Source organism: Anomaloglossus baeobatrachus, chromosome 4 (genome assembly GCF_048569485.1).
Source record: "Anomaloglossus baeobatrachus isolate aAnoBae1 chromosome 4, aAnoBae1.hap1, whole genome shotgun sequence".
NCBI classification, from domain to species: domain Eukaryota; kingdom Metazoa; phylum Chordata; class Amphibia; order Anura; family Aromobatidae; genus Anomaloglossus; species Anomaloglossus baeobatrachus.
Window position 1 is genome coordinate 568,339,350 of NC_134356.1, and position 19,067 is coordinate 568,358,416.

Sequence of the window (19,067 nt, forward strand, 5' to 3'; positions counted from 1 at the left end):
TTATGCACTGAGGGGAGGAGCCATACATCAGCTGTGAGCCACGGGACACACCTCTAAAATCGGAGCAGTTCACGGAATGAGGCTGCATTGCTCTCTCCTCTCTCTCTTCCCTCTCTCTCTCTCTCCGTCTCTCTCTCTTTTTCTCTCTTTCTATTTCTCTCTCTTTCTCTCTCTCTCTTTCTCTCTCTCTTTCTCTCTCTCACTCTCCTCTCTTTTTCTCTCTCTCTGTTTTTCTCTCCTCTTCTCTCTCTTTTTTCAGTCTCTCTTTTTCTCTCTCTCTCTCTAATCTCTTCTCTCTCTTCTCTCTCTCTCTCTCTCTCTCCCTCCCTCTACTCTCTCTCTCTCTCTCAGTTTCTCTTTTTCTCTTTTTCCCTCTCGCGCTCTCTCCTCTCTCTTTTCTCTCTCTTCTCTCTCTCTGTCTCTCCTCTCTCTCTCTTCTTTCTCTCTCTCTCTCTCCTCTCTCTCTTCTCTCCTCTCTCTCTCCTCTGTCTTCGCTCTCTCTTTTCTCTCTCTTTTCTCTCTTCTTTCTCTCTCTCTCTTCCTCTGACCTGGCGATGATCAGCTGATGCGGTCACCTGACGGAAAGATCTGACACTATAAGTCGAGTGGTGTGGCCGGCTTTTTACCGCCCGACCGGCTAAACTATCAGCTGATACTGTCGGACAGGAGTCTGCACTGAAGTGTGTAGTTTTTGGGGGGTTTTTTGCACTGATTGTATAAAAGCCGTTTATACAATCAGCTGCTGTGTCATGTGATTCAGGCCCTTGAACCTGACACATCATCTGATCGCTTTGCCTTCCAGCAAACCGATCAGATGATATTGGATCCAGATTGGATGGCGCGGGACCCTTGACCCAGGATGGAGTCACTAATTGTGTTGTGTTTTATTTCTAATAAAAATATTTTTCTGTGTTGTGTTTTTTTTTATCTGTACTAGAAACTCATGGTGCCCATGTCTAATATTGGCGTGACACCATGAATTTTGGGCTTAGGGCCAGTTGATTATATACAGCTAGCCCTAACCCCATTATTACCCAGCGAGCCACCCATCACCAGGGCTGCTGGAAGAGTTGGATACAGCACCAGAAGATGGTGCTTCTATGAAAGCGCCATTTTCTGGGGCGGCTGCAGACTGCAATTCACAGCATGGGTGCCTAGAAAGCTTGGGCATCCTGAGCTGAGGATTCCAATCCCCAGCTGCCTAGTTGTACCTGCCTGGACACAAAAATTGGGCGAAGCCCACGTCTTTTTTTTTTATTAATTATTTCATGAAATTCATGAAATAATTCTTTAAAAAAGGGCTTCCCAATATTTTTGGTTCCCAGCCGGGTACAAATAGGCAGCTGGGGGTTGGGGGCAGCCCGTAGCTGCCTGCTGTACCTGGCTACCATACAAAAACATGGCAAAGCCCACAAAATTTTTTGGGGGGGGGGCAAAAAACTCCCGCATACAGTCATAGATGGAGTATGCTGAGCCTTGTAGTTCTGCAGCTGCTGTCTGTCTGTATGGAGGAGATCAGACAGCAGCTGCAGAACGACAAGGCTCAGCATGCTCCATTCACTAGTGTATGCAGGAGAGCAGACAGAACCTGCAGAACTACAAGGCTCAGAATACTCCATCCAGGACTGTATGCAGGAGTTTTTTGCCCACTGAAAAAATAACGTGGGCTTCCCCATGTTTTTGTATGCTAGCCAGGTACAGCAGGCAGGTACGGCTGCCCCCCAACCCCCAGCTACCTATTTGTACCTGGCTGGGAACTAAAAAAAATAGGGAAGCCCTTTTTTTAATTATTTCATGAATTTCATGAAATAATTAAAAAAAAAAAATCGACATGAGCTTTGCCCCATTCTTGTGTCCAGGCAGGTACAACTAGGCAGCTGGGGATTGGAATCCGCAACACAGGTTAGTCCGAGCTTTCTGGGCCCCTCTGCTGAGAATTGCAATCCACAGCCGCCCCAGAAAATGGCGCTTTCATAGAAGCGCCATTATCTGGCGCTGTATCCAACTCTTCCAGCTGCCCTAGTGACGGGTGGCTTGCTGGGTAATAATGAGTTAATACTAGCTTTGTTTTACTTGCTAGTATTAAGTCAGAGATTCTTAATGTCAGGCAAGTTTTGCCCAGCCATTAAGAATCTCCAATAAAGGGTTAAAAAAAAAGACACCACACAGAGAAAAAATACTTTAATAGAAATAAATACACAGACACACTTAGAGACTCCATGTTCATTACTCCTTCGCATCCCTCCCCGATCCATGGTCTTCTGTCTTCTTTCTCCTTCAACCCATGCAGCTCTGCTACATCAGACAGCACTGCATGGGAGGAAGACGCTGCTGCTTCCCGTGCAGTCTATATCACTCAGTGAGTAGCAGAGGCTGTGTGCCGTAAGCAGTAACGTGACCGCTGACAGGCGCATTGCTATAGCAACGGTGATCTCTGTTATTGACCGGCTGTGGCAGCCGGTGAATAACGGAATGGGGAAGCAGAACGGGGAAGCCGACCGTGTGCCAGAGCGTCTCGCCGGTACACGGAGATACACAAATGATCACCGCGTACCGGAGAGATGCACTGACAAAACCTAGCATGACGTCTAGCCATGTGACCAGTCTGTAGCCAATGAGATAATAGACACGTGACTGGTCACATGCCATTTTGACGTCACAATAGGTCCTATCATCAGTGCTGGTTACTGGGAGGATGCAGCGATTATCGGAAGGAAAAGCATCGGGAGACAGAGTGCAGGACGCATCGCGTGGACCTGTAAGTGTTATGGCATTGTTTATTAACTGTATGTGTACATTTATAATGTGATTTTATGTGTGTGTGTTTGCCTCCCATTGTTTTCAATGGGGTTCGAGAGGTTCTATGTTCTGACTCTAGAGGCTGAAAAATGTCTTCAGGTTGGGGTCATCAGGAGACAGCACATTCCCATGTATGGATCGAGCAGTAGCGAGCATGTGTGATCACTGTTCCATTTACCATCTAGGAATGGTGGATGCACATGCTCACTACCGCTCCATTTACCCAGGGGGCTTTCAGACCCCCATTGTTATGATCCATGGGGTTCCCTCCAGTCATACCCCCATTATCATACATCCAGTCAGTGGATAGCTGATATATGTTGTTTATGAGATTATAATTTTTAATATAGTATATACTAGAGCCAATAACAGCAGACGCATCTAGTGTGTCCTCTATTATGTCCTCCATTTTAACATTGCAGCTAATGGGTAGTATTCCTGTATTTGGACATAATAAAACCTCTATTATCCTCAGGCCCGTCAGTTCATTAAATCTATTATAGATTTCAATCTATAAATAATTATTGTATCAGTGAAAGGCAATTGGCAATGTTATCTCTGCCAGCTATAAACATAAAGTAATTGCTCTCCTTCAACCAACACTCAAAGCCGCCAATGCCTCCAATAACATTACAGATGACTGGTCACTTGGCATGTTTATATATATATATATAAATCTATATATATATAGATATATATATATTGTATGTACAATATGTGTGTGTATATATGTGTGTGTGTGTGTATATAATTTTTTCCCCGTGTAACAAGTAGACCTATTCTCTTATATCTGACATTGTTGTTTTCTTCCTGATTCTCTCCATTCCAGAGATATGTTCCCCCCCCTTCCCTGTATCTAAATGTATTCTTTTTACAAGGGGGTGTGGTCAACAACTTTTCTCTGTGGACATCTTCCTAAGGGGCGACACCCATTTGATAATAAGACTAGAGTTATATACAGGGGAGTAACTACCGTGGTCGCAGCGGTCGCCATTGCAACCGGGGACGGGAGGTTAGGGGCCCGACAGCCGCCTGGCAGATCAGCAGGCAGCTCCTTTCAGTGAGAGAGGAGCTGCGCTGATCTTTCACAGACCATGCGGCCGCTATATGACCTGGTGCCTCAGCCTACACCGGGCCCCCCAGCTTGGTGTCAGCGGCGGCACCGGGGCCCCCTGCCTTGTGTCAGCGGCTGCGGTGGTTCTCCGTCACTGCGCACAGTAATGATGAAGCAATAGCGCGGCCGGTGCCGCACTATGCATCATCATTCTCCCCCTGTGCCTGCGCGGTGACGTCACTCCCGTGCAACTGCTGTGCTAAGTGCACAGAGCGCAGGACGGGAGGACGCCGACCGGAGCACCGGGAGTAAGAGGAAAGCGGTGAGGACAGAGCAGTGGCGGGGGAACGAGGAGAGAAGTGAGGACAGCAGCGGTGGAACGAGGAGACGTGAAGACAGAGCAGCGGTGGAAGGAAGAGATAGGGTACTTGTTGTTTTTTTTTTTTTTTAATCTAAATTAGTGAGTACGCGGTAGCCAGAGGCTTGGGAAGGCTGCATTATACATGGAGGTCTGGGGAGGCTGCATTATACCATGGAGGCCTGGAGAGGCTGCATTATACATGGAGGTCTGGGGAGGCTGCATTATTATACATGGAGGCCTGGAGAGGCTGCAATATACATGGAGGTCTGGGGAGGCTGCATTATTATACATGGGGGCCTGGAGAGGCTGCATTATACATGGAGGCCTGGGAAGGCTGGCTGCTATATTATACATGGATGCCTGGGGAGGCTGGCTGCATTATTATACATGGAGGCTTGGGGAGGCTGGATGCATTATTATACATGGAGGACTGGGGAGGCTGGCTGCATTATTATAGATGGAGGTCTGTAGAGGCTGGCTGCTATATTATACATGGAGGCCTGGGGAGGCTCGGTGCATTGTTATACATGGAGGCCTGGAGAGGCTGGCTGCATTATTATACATGGAGGACTGGGGAGGCTGTCTGCATTATTATATATGGAGGTCTGGGGGGGCTGCATAATACAAAACGAAGGACACCTTATACATAGAATATAGGGGTGCATTATTCATGGAGGAGTATGGGGCTGCATAATACAATATGAAGTTTTATGGTGTTGCATTGTAATACATATAGGACTATTGGGGCATCATTATAATATTTGGAGGACTATGGAGCCTACCTTATACATGGACTATGAGGTTGCATTACAAAACATGGAGGACTATGTGGTGCAGTATAATATATGGAGTACTATGGGGTGAATTATAATATATGGAGAACTATGGGGTGAATTATAATACATGGAGAACTATGAGAAATTCATGATAATAATTGAAGGGCTACTTTATACATGGAGGATTATGGGGGTGCATTATAATATATGGAGGACTATGTGGTGCAGTATTATATATTGAGTACTATGGGGTGAATTATAATGCATGGAGAACTATGGGAAATGCATTATAATACATGGAGGACTATGGAAGTGTATTCTAATATATGAAGGGTTATGTGGGACCCTTTATACCAGACCTGGGCAAGGGGCGGCCCGCGGGCCACATCCGGCCCGCCTACTCTCTGTGACCGGCCCGCCTGGCTCCGGGCGTCCTTGCTGGCCGGTCACTGATGAGGGCAATCTGACCTGTTATCCGGAGCTCCAGGCTCCGGGCGGCCCGTGGTCAGATTGCCCTCATCACACGCTGCGTGCCGGCAAGGAACAGAAGACAGATACTGCAGCACCGCACAGTGCAGCAGCGGAACGCAGGAATCTGTCCTCTGTTTCCTGCCGGCACTTTCTCCGTGACACACACGCGCGCGCCCTGATGTCGTCAGTACGGCGCGCGTGTGTGTCATTTGAAAAGTTCCCGCCCCGGCAGGAGAAGAAGATGCAGCAGCCGGAGCGCGTACGGAGAGAGGAAGCAGCTCAGCGGGGAGCCGTACAAGAGAAGAAGGATGTCAGCGGGAGCCCGTACGGAGGTGTCTGAGGAGCGAAAGGTGAGTGGTGACTAGTAACCTGGGGGGAGTGGAGGTGAGGGGGGGGTAACTGGTAAGTAATATTTGGGGGGAGTGATGTAGTATATGGCAATGTAGTTTTACAGGTGTAGTATATAGGGGTCTAGTGATGTATATGTGGATGTAGTGATGTATATTACAGGAGTATATAGGGGTGTAGTGATGTATATTACAGGTGTATATGGGGGTGCAGTGATGTATATTACAGGTGTATATGGGGGTGTAGTGATGTATATTACAGGTGTATATGGGGGTATAGTGATGTATATTACAGGTGTATATGGGGGTGCAGTGATGTATATTACAGGTGTATATAGGGGTGTAGTGATGTATATTACAGGTGTATATGGGGGTGTAGTGATGTATATTACAGGTGTATATGGGGGTGCAGTGATGTATATTACAGGTGTATATAGGGGTGTAGTGATGTATATTACAGGTGTATATAGGGGTGTAGTGATGTATATTACAGGTGTATATAGGGGTGCAGTGATGTATATTACAGGTGTATATAGGGGTGTAGTGATGTATATTACAGGTGTATATAGGGGTGTAGTGATGTATATTACAGGTGTATATAGGGGTGCAGTGATGTATATTACAGGTGTATATAGGGGTGCAGTGATGTATATTACAGGTGTATATGGGGGTGTAGTGATGTATATTACAGGTGTATATGGGGGTGCAGTGATGTATATTAGAGGTGTATATGGGGGTGCAGTGATGTATATTACAGGTGTATATAGGGGTGCAGTGATGTATATTACAGGTGTATATAGGGGTGTAGTGATGTATATTATAGGTGTATATGGGGGTGCAGTGATGTATATTACAGGTGTATATGGGGGTGCAGTGATGTATATTACAGGTGTATATGGGGGTGTAGTGATGTAGTATATGGGGATTGTTTGTGTATATATGTATATAGCGTGTGCGTTTGTGTATGTATGTGTGCGTGCGTGCAGAGAGAAAAGCCCGTAACTGCGAGTGGTACTGGAGTTACATCGGGTACCACGTGCTCTCTCCCCGCCCCCTGCAGCGCCATACCGCCATTACAGGGTCTGATTGCGTTTCTCCGGTACCTGTTTGCATACATGTGACAGGTACCGGAGAAAACCCGAGTCTGTGAAATAAAAAGATTTTCCATATTTACCTGCTTTCTTCAGCTCTGCTGCCTCCCGCTCCTGACCACTGCTCATTCATTGATTATTCACCGCACTCAGGACCTGGAAGCCGGAGCATCGCGATGACAGCACCGGGCACAGCACCGTTGAGGACATCACTGCAGGGACAGGTGAGTATTCTGCAAGTACAGTGACCTCCAGGAGGTCATCAGAGTTTCAAATGAACTTTGATGACCATCCTGCGACACCCACGCTACAGCTTCATGGGTTCATCAGAGTTCATTGGGAACTGTGACGAGTCCCCGAGATGCTCCGGTTTCCAGATTCTCAACATACACACACACCTGTATACTCACCTAGCGATGCGGTCCCCAGTGCTGTCCCTGCTTCCAGCTGCTCACTGCAGTGAATATTCAGTGAGTATAATTACCAGCGATAAGGAGCGGGAGGCAGCAGAGCCAGAGACAGCAGCGCTGGAGTTAGGTAAATATAGAAAATCTTTTTATTAAAAAGACCCGTGTTTTCTCTGGTATTTGTCACACTGATGTCACACAGATCACATCAGTGTGCGGTCCGTGTGACACCTGTGCTGCCAGAGAAAAAAAGGACATGTGTGCGTGCAGGGCCACGAGGGGTCACACAGTCCGTAACCTACTGTTTGTATATGAAGGGATAGTATATATGCTATATACAGTATTGGGTAAAACTGAGTTAATTATATTAGTCCGGCCCTCTAAAACCATCCCAATTTCTCATGCGGCCCCATGGGAAAATTAATTGCCCACCCCTGCTTTATACTATTTGGAAGGCTATGTGGGGGCCATTATTGTATTTGGAGAACTATATACAAGGGGGGACAAAGATACAATCAGGGGATGGGAACGTTTTGTGCTGAGGGAAAAAGGCTCTTTCCCTCAGCACCCAGCTTTCCCATGCTCTGATATGGGAAAGCTGGGTGCTGAGGGAAAGATGTATGGCAGAGCATGGGGAAGCTAGGTGCTGAGGACAAGAAGGATATCAGAACATAGGAAAGCTGGGTGTTGATAGAGGGATTTCAGATCATGGGAAACCTGGGTGGTGTGGGTTAAGTGGGCTTTACACGCTACGAGATCGCTACAGCGATCTCGTTGGGGTCACGGATTTTGTGACGCACATCCGGCCGCTGTAGCGATCTCGTTGTGTGTGACTCCTAGGAGCGATTTTGGATTGCTGCAAAAACGTCCAAAATCGCTCCTCGTTGACATGGGGGTCCTCTCACAATTATCGCTGCTGTCGCTTGGGCGAAGTTGATCCTCGTCCCTGCGGCAGCACACATCGCTACGTGTGACGCCGCAGGAACGAGGAACCTCTCCTTACCTGCCACACGCCAGCAATGAGGAAGGAAGAAGGTGGGCGGGATGTTCGTCCCGCTCATCCCCACCCCTCCACTTTGATTGGGCAGCCGCTTAGTGACGTCGCTGTGATGCCGAGTGAACCGCCCACTTAGAAAGGAGACGGTTCGCCGGTCACAGCGACGTCGCCGAGCAGGTAAGTATGTGTGACGCTGCCGTAGCGATAATGTTCGTTATGGCAGAGATCTTCACATATCGGCATAACGATAGGGGCGGGTGCTATCATGCTCACCATCGCTAGCATTGGCTTGCGATCTCGTAGCGTGTAAAGCCACCCAAAGAGCCATGTGTCAGCATTATTATCCTGTACCCCGAGTGTCAGTGTCATTATCCCGTACCCCAAGTGTCTGTGTATGTGGAGGGGGGGCCCAGGTCTGAACTTTGCACCGGGGCCCATCAAACTCTAGTTACGCCACTGGTTATATACATGGAAGAGAGGGCCATATGTCAGAAAAGTAGAGGCACAGGAACAAAAAATAAACAAGGCAAGATTCAGAACAGCAGCATTTTACAAGGTAGAAAAAAATTAATATTTATGACAATTGACAGGTATTCTTTAAGCTGTGCTTAACTTCAAGGTGTCTGGAAGAGATGATTAAAGGGGCATTCCCATCTCCAAGGTCCTATCCCAATATTATAGTAGGTGTCATAATAAAATTAGCAAATACCTCCAATTAGAAATGTAGTATAGTTCTTCTGATTCACTATGTCACTTACCTCTTGTTCAGGACATTGCAGGATCTGAGATACCCTTAACCACCACTAACAACTAACTAACTAACTAACTGTGTGGTCGTAACCATGGATACCTAAGGTTCTATAATGCCCTGCACATGAGGTAAGAAACATGGCTATATAAGAAGAACTATACTACATTTCTAATTGGAGGTATTTGCTAATAATATTTTACACCTACTACATATTGGGATAGGATCTTGGAGATGGGACCACTCCTTTAACTATAAGACATCTTAGGTCTCTAATGTATCTTATCTTACAAGAATAAATGGGATTGGACAGCAAATCCAGAAGGCCCAATCAAGGTTTTCCACTACATTATCAGGAAGTTATCAGACCATCACCTATCCCAAGAATCAGGGGCCCTGTGAGAATGGAGCTGTGGACAATCATGCGCACTGTTGCTCCATTCATTCTTATGGGAGTGGTGAAAACCAACTTGGTCTCCTCTGGTGGTCCAATTAAGAATGAATGATGTGACAGTGTGCTAGACTGGCTACTGCTCCGTTCATAAGGGGCTCTTCAGTATAACAATTGTTGGAATTGTGGCGCCCCTGAGGCTTCAGTCGCCACAGAGGTACTGCACCTCAGCCAGAGGTGTGGTATCCAATCCCTGGTACGGAGGAGGTCATTCACCGGTATGCACACAAAACAGGCACAACACCTCAGTTACCAGCTCTCCACCGGGTCAGAGTTAGGGCTTGGTTCCATTCATGCTATGAACAGCCACCACAATGCTGGTGATGGTCCCTCCCTCCCCCTAATCAGACAGGGCCTGGGGGTGTAGTCTAGTTAGTTGGGGACACTGTAGTGTCAGGCAGTTAGAAGGAGAGGTGGAGGAGTGAAGACCTGTGGCCTGGAGCTGGTACAGCTCGGCCCGGGCACAAGACAGAAGGGGTCCTAGAGACCATGGGAAGTGCGCCATACTGGGCAGCACGGTGGCTCAGTGGTTAGCACTGCAGCCTAGCATCGCTGGGTCCTGGATTCAATTCCCACCAAGGACAACATCTGCAAGGAGTTTGAATGTTCTCCCCGTGTTTGCGTGGGTTTCCTCCGGGTACTCCGGTTTCCTCCCACACTCCAAAAACGTACTGATAGGGAATTTAGATTGTGAGCCCCAATGGGGACAGTGTTGCCAATGTATGTACAGTGCTGTGGAATTAATAGCGCTATATAAATTAATAAATATTATTATTATTATTATTATTATTATACTTCCATGGTCTTGTTCCATATACAACCTTGGAGTGTAAGGACTTGGTCGCAGATCAGGGACTGGTCCCTAGGCTAGAGGAGAAGAACCAACGTGCTCCTCTAGTAAAACCAGAGGCTGAGGACCATTTAGTACCAAAGCCAACTTCGCACACGAATCCGCTGGAAGGTGGCCACATAGGGTCAAGGGATAGAACTTCAAGCCACCCCGACAGGGTCCGCGGACACCGGCTCAGGGCACTGTGTGATGTGTGCGTAGGCACGGGACAGGTGGGAGAGAAGTCATCGCAGGACGACCAGGGAAGGAACACTAGAAGGGTGCACCGGTCTTGACCTTCGAACTGTCCGGGATCGGCTGGAGCCCATCACAGTGAAGCCCCAGCACTCCAAAGGCAGTCACTGACATGTCGTGTTACCTTCGAACCTGCTGCAGTGAGTAAAAACCTTGAGACTGCATCCCTGTGTCGCTCCATTATTCGCCTGTGCATTCGGCCCTGCACCCCAGAAATTGCAAACTACTACCCTCATGCGTCCTGGGGCCCAGCTCTGCCTGTGGAGAGCTGCACCATTTAAGCTGTGTCACTATCTGCCCCATAGGTCCCCATCCCGCAGCGGCGGCACCTAACTTGCCGCATACCACAGGTGGCATCACGAATAATGTCATCATCCCCTTCATATTTAAACGACACCGCCGGCATCACAGAACCGGGCCTCGCCACCGTAGCGTCCCAGAACCGTGGCCCGGTAACGAGTAACCCCACAGCCCCGGCGCGGGCATGTCAGAATCACTACAGGTCCTAAAGGTTGAACCCCCAGAAGTCGGAAACCTATCCCTTAAACAACAGATAAGGGATTACGGCCAAATTTGATATTACCCCTTAAATAAAGCTTCTCCACTATTCAAAAGATAGTCTATGGAATTGAAGGCCCTTTCCTCTGAGGTCAAATAGGAACCCATTTGTGGAGAGTAATAGAATGGAGAAGTAATAAAGTACATTTACTCTGGCCCATAAGTTATTTAATAATCTCTGTACGTCTTATAAGCATGCCTGGATCGCTGGAATTTACTGCTAACACGTACACCATGTCCTGCCGTCGATATCATTCAATCTGCAATACCACTTTCTAATAGGCTTCACCTGCTTCATGTGCAATCAAGTAAATAGAAGAGGTACAAAGAAGCTGCTATAACCTCATTATACATCATACAAACAAGTAGTTAACATATGGGCCCTAAATAGAAAAAATTGTCAGTACCAGATGCCTACTCGTAATAGAGGTCCGCTATGTGGACATACAATAATTCATCCCTACACAACTAAAAAGCCAGTGCACTTTGGGGATGTTACACAGTTATATACCTGTACCCCGAACTAAACCGCACACAGTGATAATAGCACCCGTGACCTCCTGATATAAATTAGTTTCATGTACAGTGCGGAGTACAAGTCGTAAAAACCTCAATAAAAAACAGGACATTAAAAAGAAAAGGAAAAAAAAACTTTATTACTATGAAATTCCTAAGCAAAACTGTAATGGCCAAGGCAGAGCAGATTGTGGTGCCAATACACAGATGCAGGACGGCAATATCTCTAGTCCTGCTGCGTTATATATGGGAACTCACATACTGGAGGTTGGCAGAGCAAGAATGCTACAGAGAACAATCGTATGAATAATATAGGAGAATACCATCAGAAATTCATAGAAAAGAATGGACACATGTAGAGAAATACGTACGGACACAGAAATCTCCGCTTTCATAGTATCCTGGGCAACATTGTGATCGTCTTCTGTACATGGTTCGCAGACCTCGTCGGTAGGCTGTCTTGTAACTTATCCTGCACAGAAAAACAAATCAGAATTACACGAGACATTTGCAAAAGAAAATTTGATTATTTTAGACATACATATATACACAGTATACAAAATCCTTACCTAAGTGTTCCCTTTATTTTTTTTGAGATATATATATATATATATATATATACATGAATATATATATATATATATATATATATATATATATATATATATATATATATATATATGAATATATATTCAACATAATTCTTTTTATGTTCCAGGAAAATGGGGGGGGGGTTATACAGTATATTTTTTATTTTTATGTTTATGTTCCTGGACTTTGTCAGATGGTGCCCTGTTTCTGTCCATAAATTAAACAATATACTCTCCCTGAAGAGACATTACAGTGGAGAAACATCCATGCGATCACAGGATTTCCTTGAAAACTGTCCCCATTTTTCTACAAGTCCTGATTTTAAGGCTGTGTCCGCACTTTGCGTTTTTACCTGCTTTTTCACTGCTTTTTCAACTGTAGCGTTTTCATGCCAAAATGCTTGCGTTATGCTTTTCAAGCAAAGTCAATGGGACATTGAGCTTTCTTGTGCGCACTTTGCTGTTCAAAACGCTGCATTTAATTTGCATATATTTGGGCAAAAACTCAGCGTTCAAAGAAGCAACATTTCAATTGTTTTTGCCATTTTGGCTGCATTTCCCATTCATTCAATTTAATACAAAACTGCAGTGTTTCTAAAAGCACCGGAAAAGCACTAAAAACTCATGAAAACCCCAATGTGCGCATAGGCTACTTTCTTTGCATTTTACATGCATTTTTAAAGCCAAAAGCATTGTCCTTTCTGCCAGAGGATGCTTTTTGAACTGCAACTACCTCGACGCAAAGTGCGGACACAGCCTAAGAGCACAATCCTAGATGTTAATGTGACGCCCTGGACCCCAGGGGTCACAGGTAACAACACCAACAACACCACACACACACCCCCATCCCTTGTGAGGACACACCCGTCACCCGAATGGGAGACCTGATGCCTCCCTCAGGGCCAGTAGGGCACACCAGGTGGGCGGAGTCAGGCGGAAAGGCACGCCCACCGAGGAGACTACTGTCCTGAGGCAGGAAAGACACAGAGAGTAGAGAGAAAGTTGAGGAGGGTGTTGAGTGAGAAAGGAGAAAAGCTGTCAGGGACCCGGGTCGGAGCCTGGGACCCCCGAAACGTCAGGCAGGCAGACGGTGGTGGCCGCCTGCAGGAGTAACGGTATAACGACCGGCGGAACCGTAGGACCGGGCCAGGGTTGGAGCCCGCCGGACCTGAACCGGGGAGTCAACTGTTAGCCGGAGCACCAGTAACCGGGTACTCAGACCCCATCCTAGCTTAGAAGCTACTGAGTTTAGGCAAATTCACTGATTGCAGTCTGGACCTCACGGGTTCATCCTCACCCAAAGTCCCGAAAGAAGGCAAAAGCCCACCGATACCGGGTGAGAGCCACCGCCAAGGGCCAAACATCCTACGGACCAGTGCCTGCGGGCAACCAAGGGCTCTTCCGGCAGCTAAATGCTGGGGAGCAGGCTACCACTGCCCAGGCAGGGGAGCCAAAAGCAGAGAAACAGAAGGTGCAAGGGAAAGGGACCACTATCGGCCTCACAAGGGACACAAGCAGCCAGCTGCGGGACTCGACCATCCCCGAACTTTGGTTTACCAGTGACTCTGAGTGTGATTTCATAGTGAGTACACCAGTGCCATCCGGGCACGGCACCGCACTGCAGCACGGCACCTTGCACCACGACACGATTGCCCTCACCATCGGGCCCCGGGACACACCGCCCCTACCCACGGAGGGGCTAACATCCAGGCTGTGCCCCCCAACACCAATCCCGGGAGCCCCCTTCACTCTCGCCGCAGCGGTGGTGCATCCTGTCACCACGACCCGTGGGTGGCGTCACGACTCATCCAACGACAGCGCGGCCCCCGGCTGCGAACCTCGTCCTACACCACCACCCCACTGCCTACCCTTAACAGAGCGATGTGGCCCCCGGTCCAGAGGCGCTCGAGCCACCGACAACCCGAGCCCGGACCTAGAGCGGCTCGGCCCGGCAGGGAGCCGCCGAACCCTCCCAGGGAGGTACATTAAGCTCAGCCGAGAAGGCTTCCTCGACCATCTACCACCCTTCTTTCCTCTGCATTTCTCCAATCTGTGCCTTAGTTTATACCCAGACAATAGGTTATCCACCATGGAGGCAGATAACTTCATTGAAATGTGCTGAATTTGACAATGGCAGGATTGTTGGTGCCTCATTGGGTGAAAGTTACAAAAAAAATCTGAGATTTCCATTTATATATGTAGATGTGATACTATCATATGCCAAAACGGAAATGTGCATATATAGTATGCCACCATTTCATCAGAAAATGTCATGGTCGTCTCCCTGTTTTTGGAGACTAGTGACAACCTCTTATCTCTATCAGATTATCTACATTTAAATGTGGTTTTGTTTCCTTCAATACCTAAATGGTTTATGTCAGTTTTCTGCTGGCAGCCTCTCCAGCAGTCTGTTACGGGGGGCTGTCTGATAATAAAACCCAAAGGAATATCAGACAGTCAGGGTCCACCATGCAAAGACTCTGCTGCAGACTATGGCAGAGGATAAGGGGTATATAAGTGTGCCACTGTAAATAGTAATAGCACAAGTGCAGAGTGCAATACCTCTGTTAAACTCACAGAGGAATATAATTAGGAAATAAAGCAATTCCTCCCTTGTTTGGAGGGTGTGTGGAATGGTCTCTGTTAATGGTCACAGAGACAAAAGCAGTGAGTGTGAAATGGCACCTACCTAGGTTCGTTCCTCTAGCGGTGCCAGGAGACGGACAGCAGCGTAAGCCGCACAAAGCTCCTACCTGCGTTCGCTCCACTAGTGTGCGAGGATACGAACCACTAGATATAGCACCTGCCTAGGTCCGCTCCACTAGTGGTGCAAAAGAGACGGACAGCAGCATAAGCCGCACAAAGCTCCTACCTATGTTCGCTCCCCTAGTGTGCGAGGATACGAACAACTGCCAGACGCAGTATAAGGAACGTTACCCTAGCGGCAACGTCCACCTACGAGTAGAATCACAAGACCCAGCTGGACCATGTGCCTCAGGCACCTGCCTATGTCCACGCCACTAAGATGTAAGGATACGGACCGCAGCCGAAGCTGTAAGGTATAAGAACGCTACCCTGCCGGTAGCGCCACCTAGCATAGACAGAGAGATGCCTAGAGGGACGTGCACAGAGCGTTTACTCTCATGCATGAACCAAGAGGACTGAGCGCCGGGCGGTGTGCGTCAGGTTCTTATATAGACTCTGTGCCTCATCCAAGATGGAGGACACCAGAGCCAATCCGCTGCCAGAACGACAGCAATGACATCACGCTGGCCTATCACCGAGCAAAGCGTCACAAGCACATGACCAGCAACCAATCGGCATAGAAGGTGTCAGAGACATGTGACCACGTGTCACAAGCACATGACCAGCGGCCAATCAGCTTAGAAGGTGTCAGAGACATGTGACCTCGTGTCAGCGATGATGTCACCCGCACATGTGCAATGGCTCTAAGATAGGACTTAGTTTCCAGTGCTTGCACATGTGCAGTAGCATGAAATCCGAACATAGTCTCCAGTGCTCGCACATGTGCAGTAGCAAGAAATCCGAACATAGTCTCCAGTGCCACAGCAACCGTAACACAGTCCCTGCTGCAGTTGAGGTCAGCCGCACCTGCTTTGTAGACACCCCCACTTGTGCTTAAATAGCCAGGTCTCCCAGCAAGCTTTCCTGACTATACAAACTATTTGTATGAAAGTCGCCTTTGTGGAAGGAAGCTGCTGTGGATTCTTCCGAAGTATCCTATCCATTTTGGTTCTTTATCCCCTGTTTGTCTCTCCTACATACCCTTTTGTCTCTTTAGTGCAGCGGTGGGTTAAGTTAACTAATATGAACATACTAGTTTGTCTGGAGGCAGCTCATGTTGCCAGAGAAATGACAAGAACCCTTAGATGTCTATTTCTGTGGTCTTCAATCATCTGGTAATGGTCATGTTTGCTGGTCACGTGGCTCGGGAAACAACATGCGCCCCAAAATGTCAATTGTTGGAGTCCCCAACAATCTGGGTATGGGTATACTAATTTGTGCCAGGAGGCAGCTATCGTGGCCTGGGAAACTACATGATCTCTTAAATGTCAATTTCTGTGGTCGTCAATCATCTGGTAATGATCATGTTGGCTGCTCACATGGCCCAGAAAACCACATGCACCCTAAGATTTCAATTGTTGGGGTCCCCAACCATCTGGGTACAAACATACTAGTTTATCTAGAGGCAGCTTACGTGAGTTAACCACACCCACCTCTCACAAGTCATGGCCTCTATAGGATTTCTCAGGGACCCAGGGTACTGCTCAACGACAGTTGCGGAGATTGTATAGGGACTGGCTAGGAGAGTAGGGACAGCTTAGGTGAGGTTAGGAGGTGTCCATCTTCTCTCTCACTAGTGCCAGGGCCCACTGTTGTTATTGTGTCCCCCCTTGTCTGTGGTGTTGTTTAGTTGTGTTTTTCGTTGTGTCAGACCTCAGTTGGTTTGAACGCGCTCGTCACGCTCGCTATGTGACAAATAAGGTGTCAACAACAATGAAATCTTGGTCCACTGTAAATGGTATGCTGGTGGTGTATTGGTGGGGTTTTTTTGCCATACATTAACAAGGGTTAAATGTTGGAACCTATTGGAGAATTGTACTATGGGTACAGCTTACCTGGCTGCTAATGCCTAGGGGCTCAATCTGTGGTATATGTGCCCTAGGGGTATATGCAATGCCTGTAATAAGTGCTTGATTCATGCTGTCCGAACCACAATCATCATGAGTGGAGACTGGCTCTGTAATTTCAGGTATGTTTTACTCTGAAATGCTGTTGTATTTTAAAGAAAACATGAGTTGACAAGTCTGCCGGGAAAATGCTCAACCGTATTTTCTAAGGACACAGTCATACATATTGGTTGCTCAAAAGTGACACATCTGGTCAGTATGTATCTAATATGATTGGCCTCCATAAGCTTCACCATTTCCGCCAGCATACACAATGCAATGTAAGCTGCAGGATCATACAAGCAACAACCTACCTGTGTCTTGTGCATTTGAACCAGTTGAGGATATCTGTGCAGCGAGTGTAATAAATCTGATCGAATGGGTGAGCGTAGGATTCCTGCACCGTCACAGCATAGCTGGAAGAGAGAAGGAGAGGAAAGGTTAATGGCTTCTTGAAACTTGGAAAGAAATTTGTGTAGATCAGCAATAGAGAACGCTGTAATCTCATCAAAAGGGAAATGCTCACAAAAATAAGATGGTCTTAATTACACTTAAAATATGTGCTGTTTCGCCTGCCACCACATATTCAAGTGAATGTCACTGTAAGCTTCCAATAACTATTAGCGGAGTGACTGAAGACGGGGCATACAGAGCAACGATTCTGGCACCGTACCTCCACTGTTGTTCAGATCTGAGCTAATATTAACTCATATATAGATGTAACTTTATGTTTGAGGCGTCATTGACTCTTCTATTCACCCATCTTCTCTTCTAGGTCTTTCTGTATTCAATGCAGCAGCTGCATAGCACTTACAAAATGTAATTACACAGACACCACTAAATTAGGGCATTGATAAGATGCCCTAATAAATCTAGTTTATTTACTGCCCTTACTCCCAGCAAATATGTGAACTCCCCTATACCAGTCAGATGCATCGACAGTCAATATCACTCAGATCTATTCAAAACATTTCCAGTATGGAAAGAGTAAAGCAGGGGTGTGCAGACTGTGACCCGGAAAACCACAGGCACATTTATTTATCAATTTCTGAAGTCCCTAACCATCTGGGTATGGTCATGCACAATTGTCTCTCTGCTGCCAGCTCAAATGTGGCCTAGGAAACCACATGCACCTCAAGTTATCAATTTCTGGGGTTCTCATCAACCATCTTGGTATGGACATGCTAGTTTATCTGGAGGTAGCTCATGTGGCCTGAAAAAGATATGAACCCTTAGATGTCAATTTCTGTGGTCGCCAATCATCTGCTAATGGTCATCTTTGCTGCTCACATGACCCAGAAAACCACATGCGTCCCAAGATGTCAATTGTTGGGGTCCCCAACCATCTGAGCATGAACATACTAGTTTGTCTGGAGGCAGCTCATGTAGCCTGCAAAACTACATGAACCCTTACATGTCAATTTGTGTGGTCTCCAATCATCTTCTAATGGTCATGTTTTCTATTCACGTGGCCCAGAAAACCACATGTGCCCCAAGATGTTAATTGTTGGAGTCCCCAACCATCTGGGTATGGATATTCTAGTTTGTGTCAGGAGGCAGCTCACTTGGCCTGGGAAACATTAATGCTTAGATGTCAATTTCTGTTGTCTTCAATCATCTGGTAATGGTCATGGTAGCTGCTCACATGGCCCAATAAACAACATGCGCTCTTCATGGTTATTTTGTATAGCTCGCATCTTGTTATGGACAAGCTTGTCTGTGTCTGGTGGCTGCATCACTTTTTCCATGCCACATTCAGAGCAGGACAAGAGCCAGGTAAGTACTAATGGCGCACTATGCAGCTATCTCTTGACTTTAACCCATATATATTAGCTATATGGGGGTCTCCAGAGATAAGGTAGCGAAGTGGCCATGCAAGAGTGCTGCTATCTCCATTATTATTTCTGGAAGCAAAATTATTAAAACACTCACATAAATGACAGTAGAAAGAATCACATGCCTGCATCCTCATCTCTATCTTTGTAGAGTGCAATTGGAGGAGAAAGGGACCCCAATAGTGTGAAAAGATGGGAGCCCTAGAATTTGGACCTATCGGGCATTTACTTTCTATGTGCCATAAATGTCTCAGATGATTTTAACACCCCTTTAAGTTTACTTTGAGATTG

The 19,067-nt window shown here is 46.9% G+C and overlaps 1 protein-coding gene across 5 annotated transcripts in view; it reads right to left on the reverse strand.

Moving 5' to 3' along the window:
- Positions 1 to 19,067, reverse strand: part of MEGF11 (multiple EGF like domains 11) — a 789,316-nt gene that overhangs the window by 548,551 nt on the left and 221,698 nt on the right. For all 5 annotated transcript variants that reach the window (XM_075346053.1, XM_075346052.1, XM_075346050.1 and 2 more), the window contains exons 3-4: positions 17,256 to 17,357; positions 12,032 to 12,132 (exon numbers count right to left, since the gene is read on the reverse strand). In XM_075346053.1, coding sequence (XP_075202168.1) covers positions 12,032 to 12,132; positions 17,256 to 17,357 — 203 coding nt within the window. The remainder of the gene's footprint in view (positions 1 to 12,031; positions 12,133 to 17,255; positions 17,358 to 19,067) is intronic.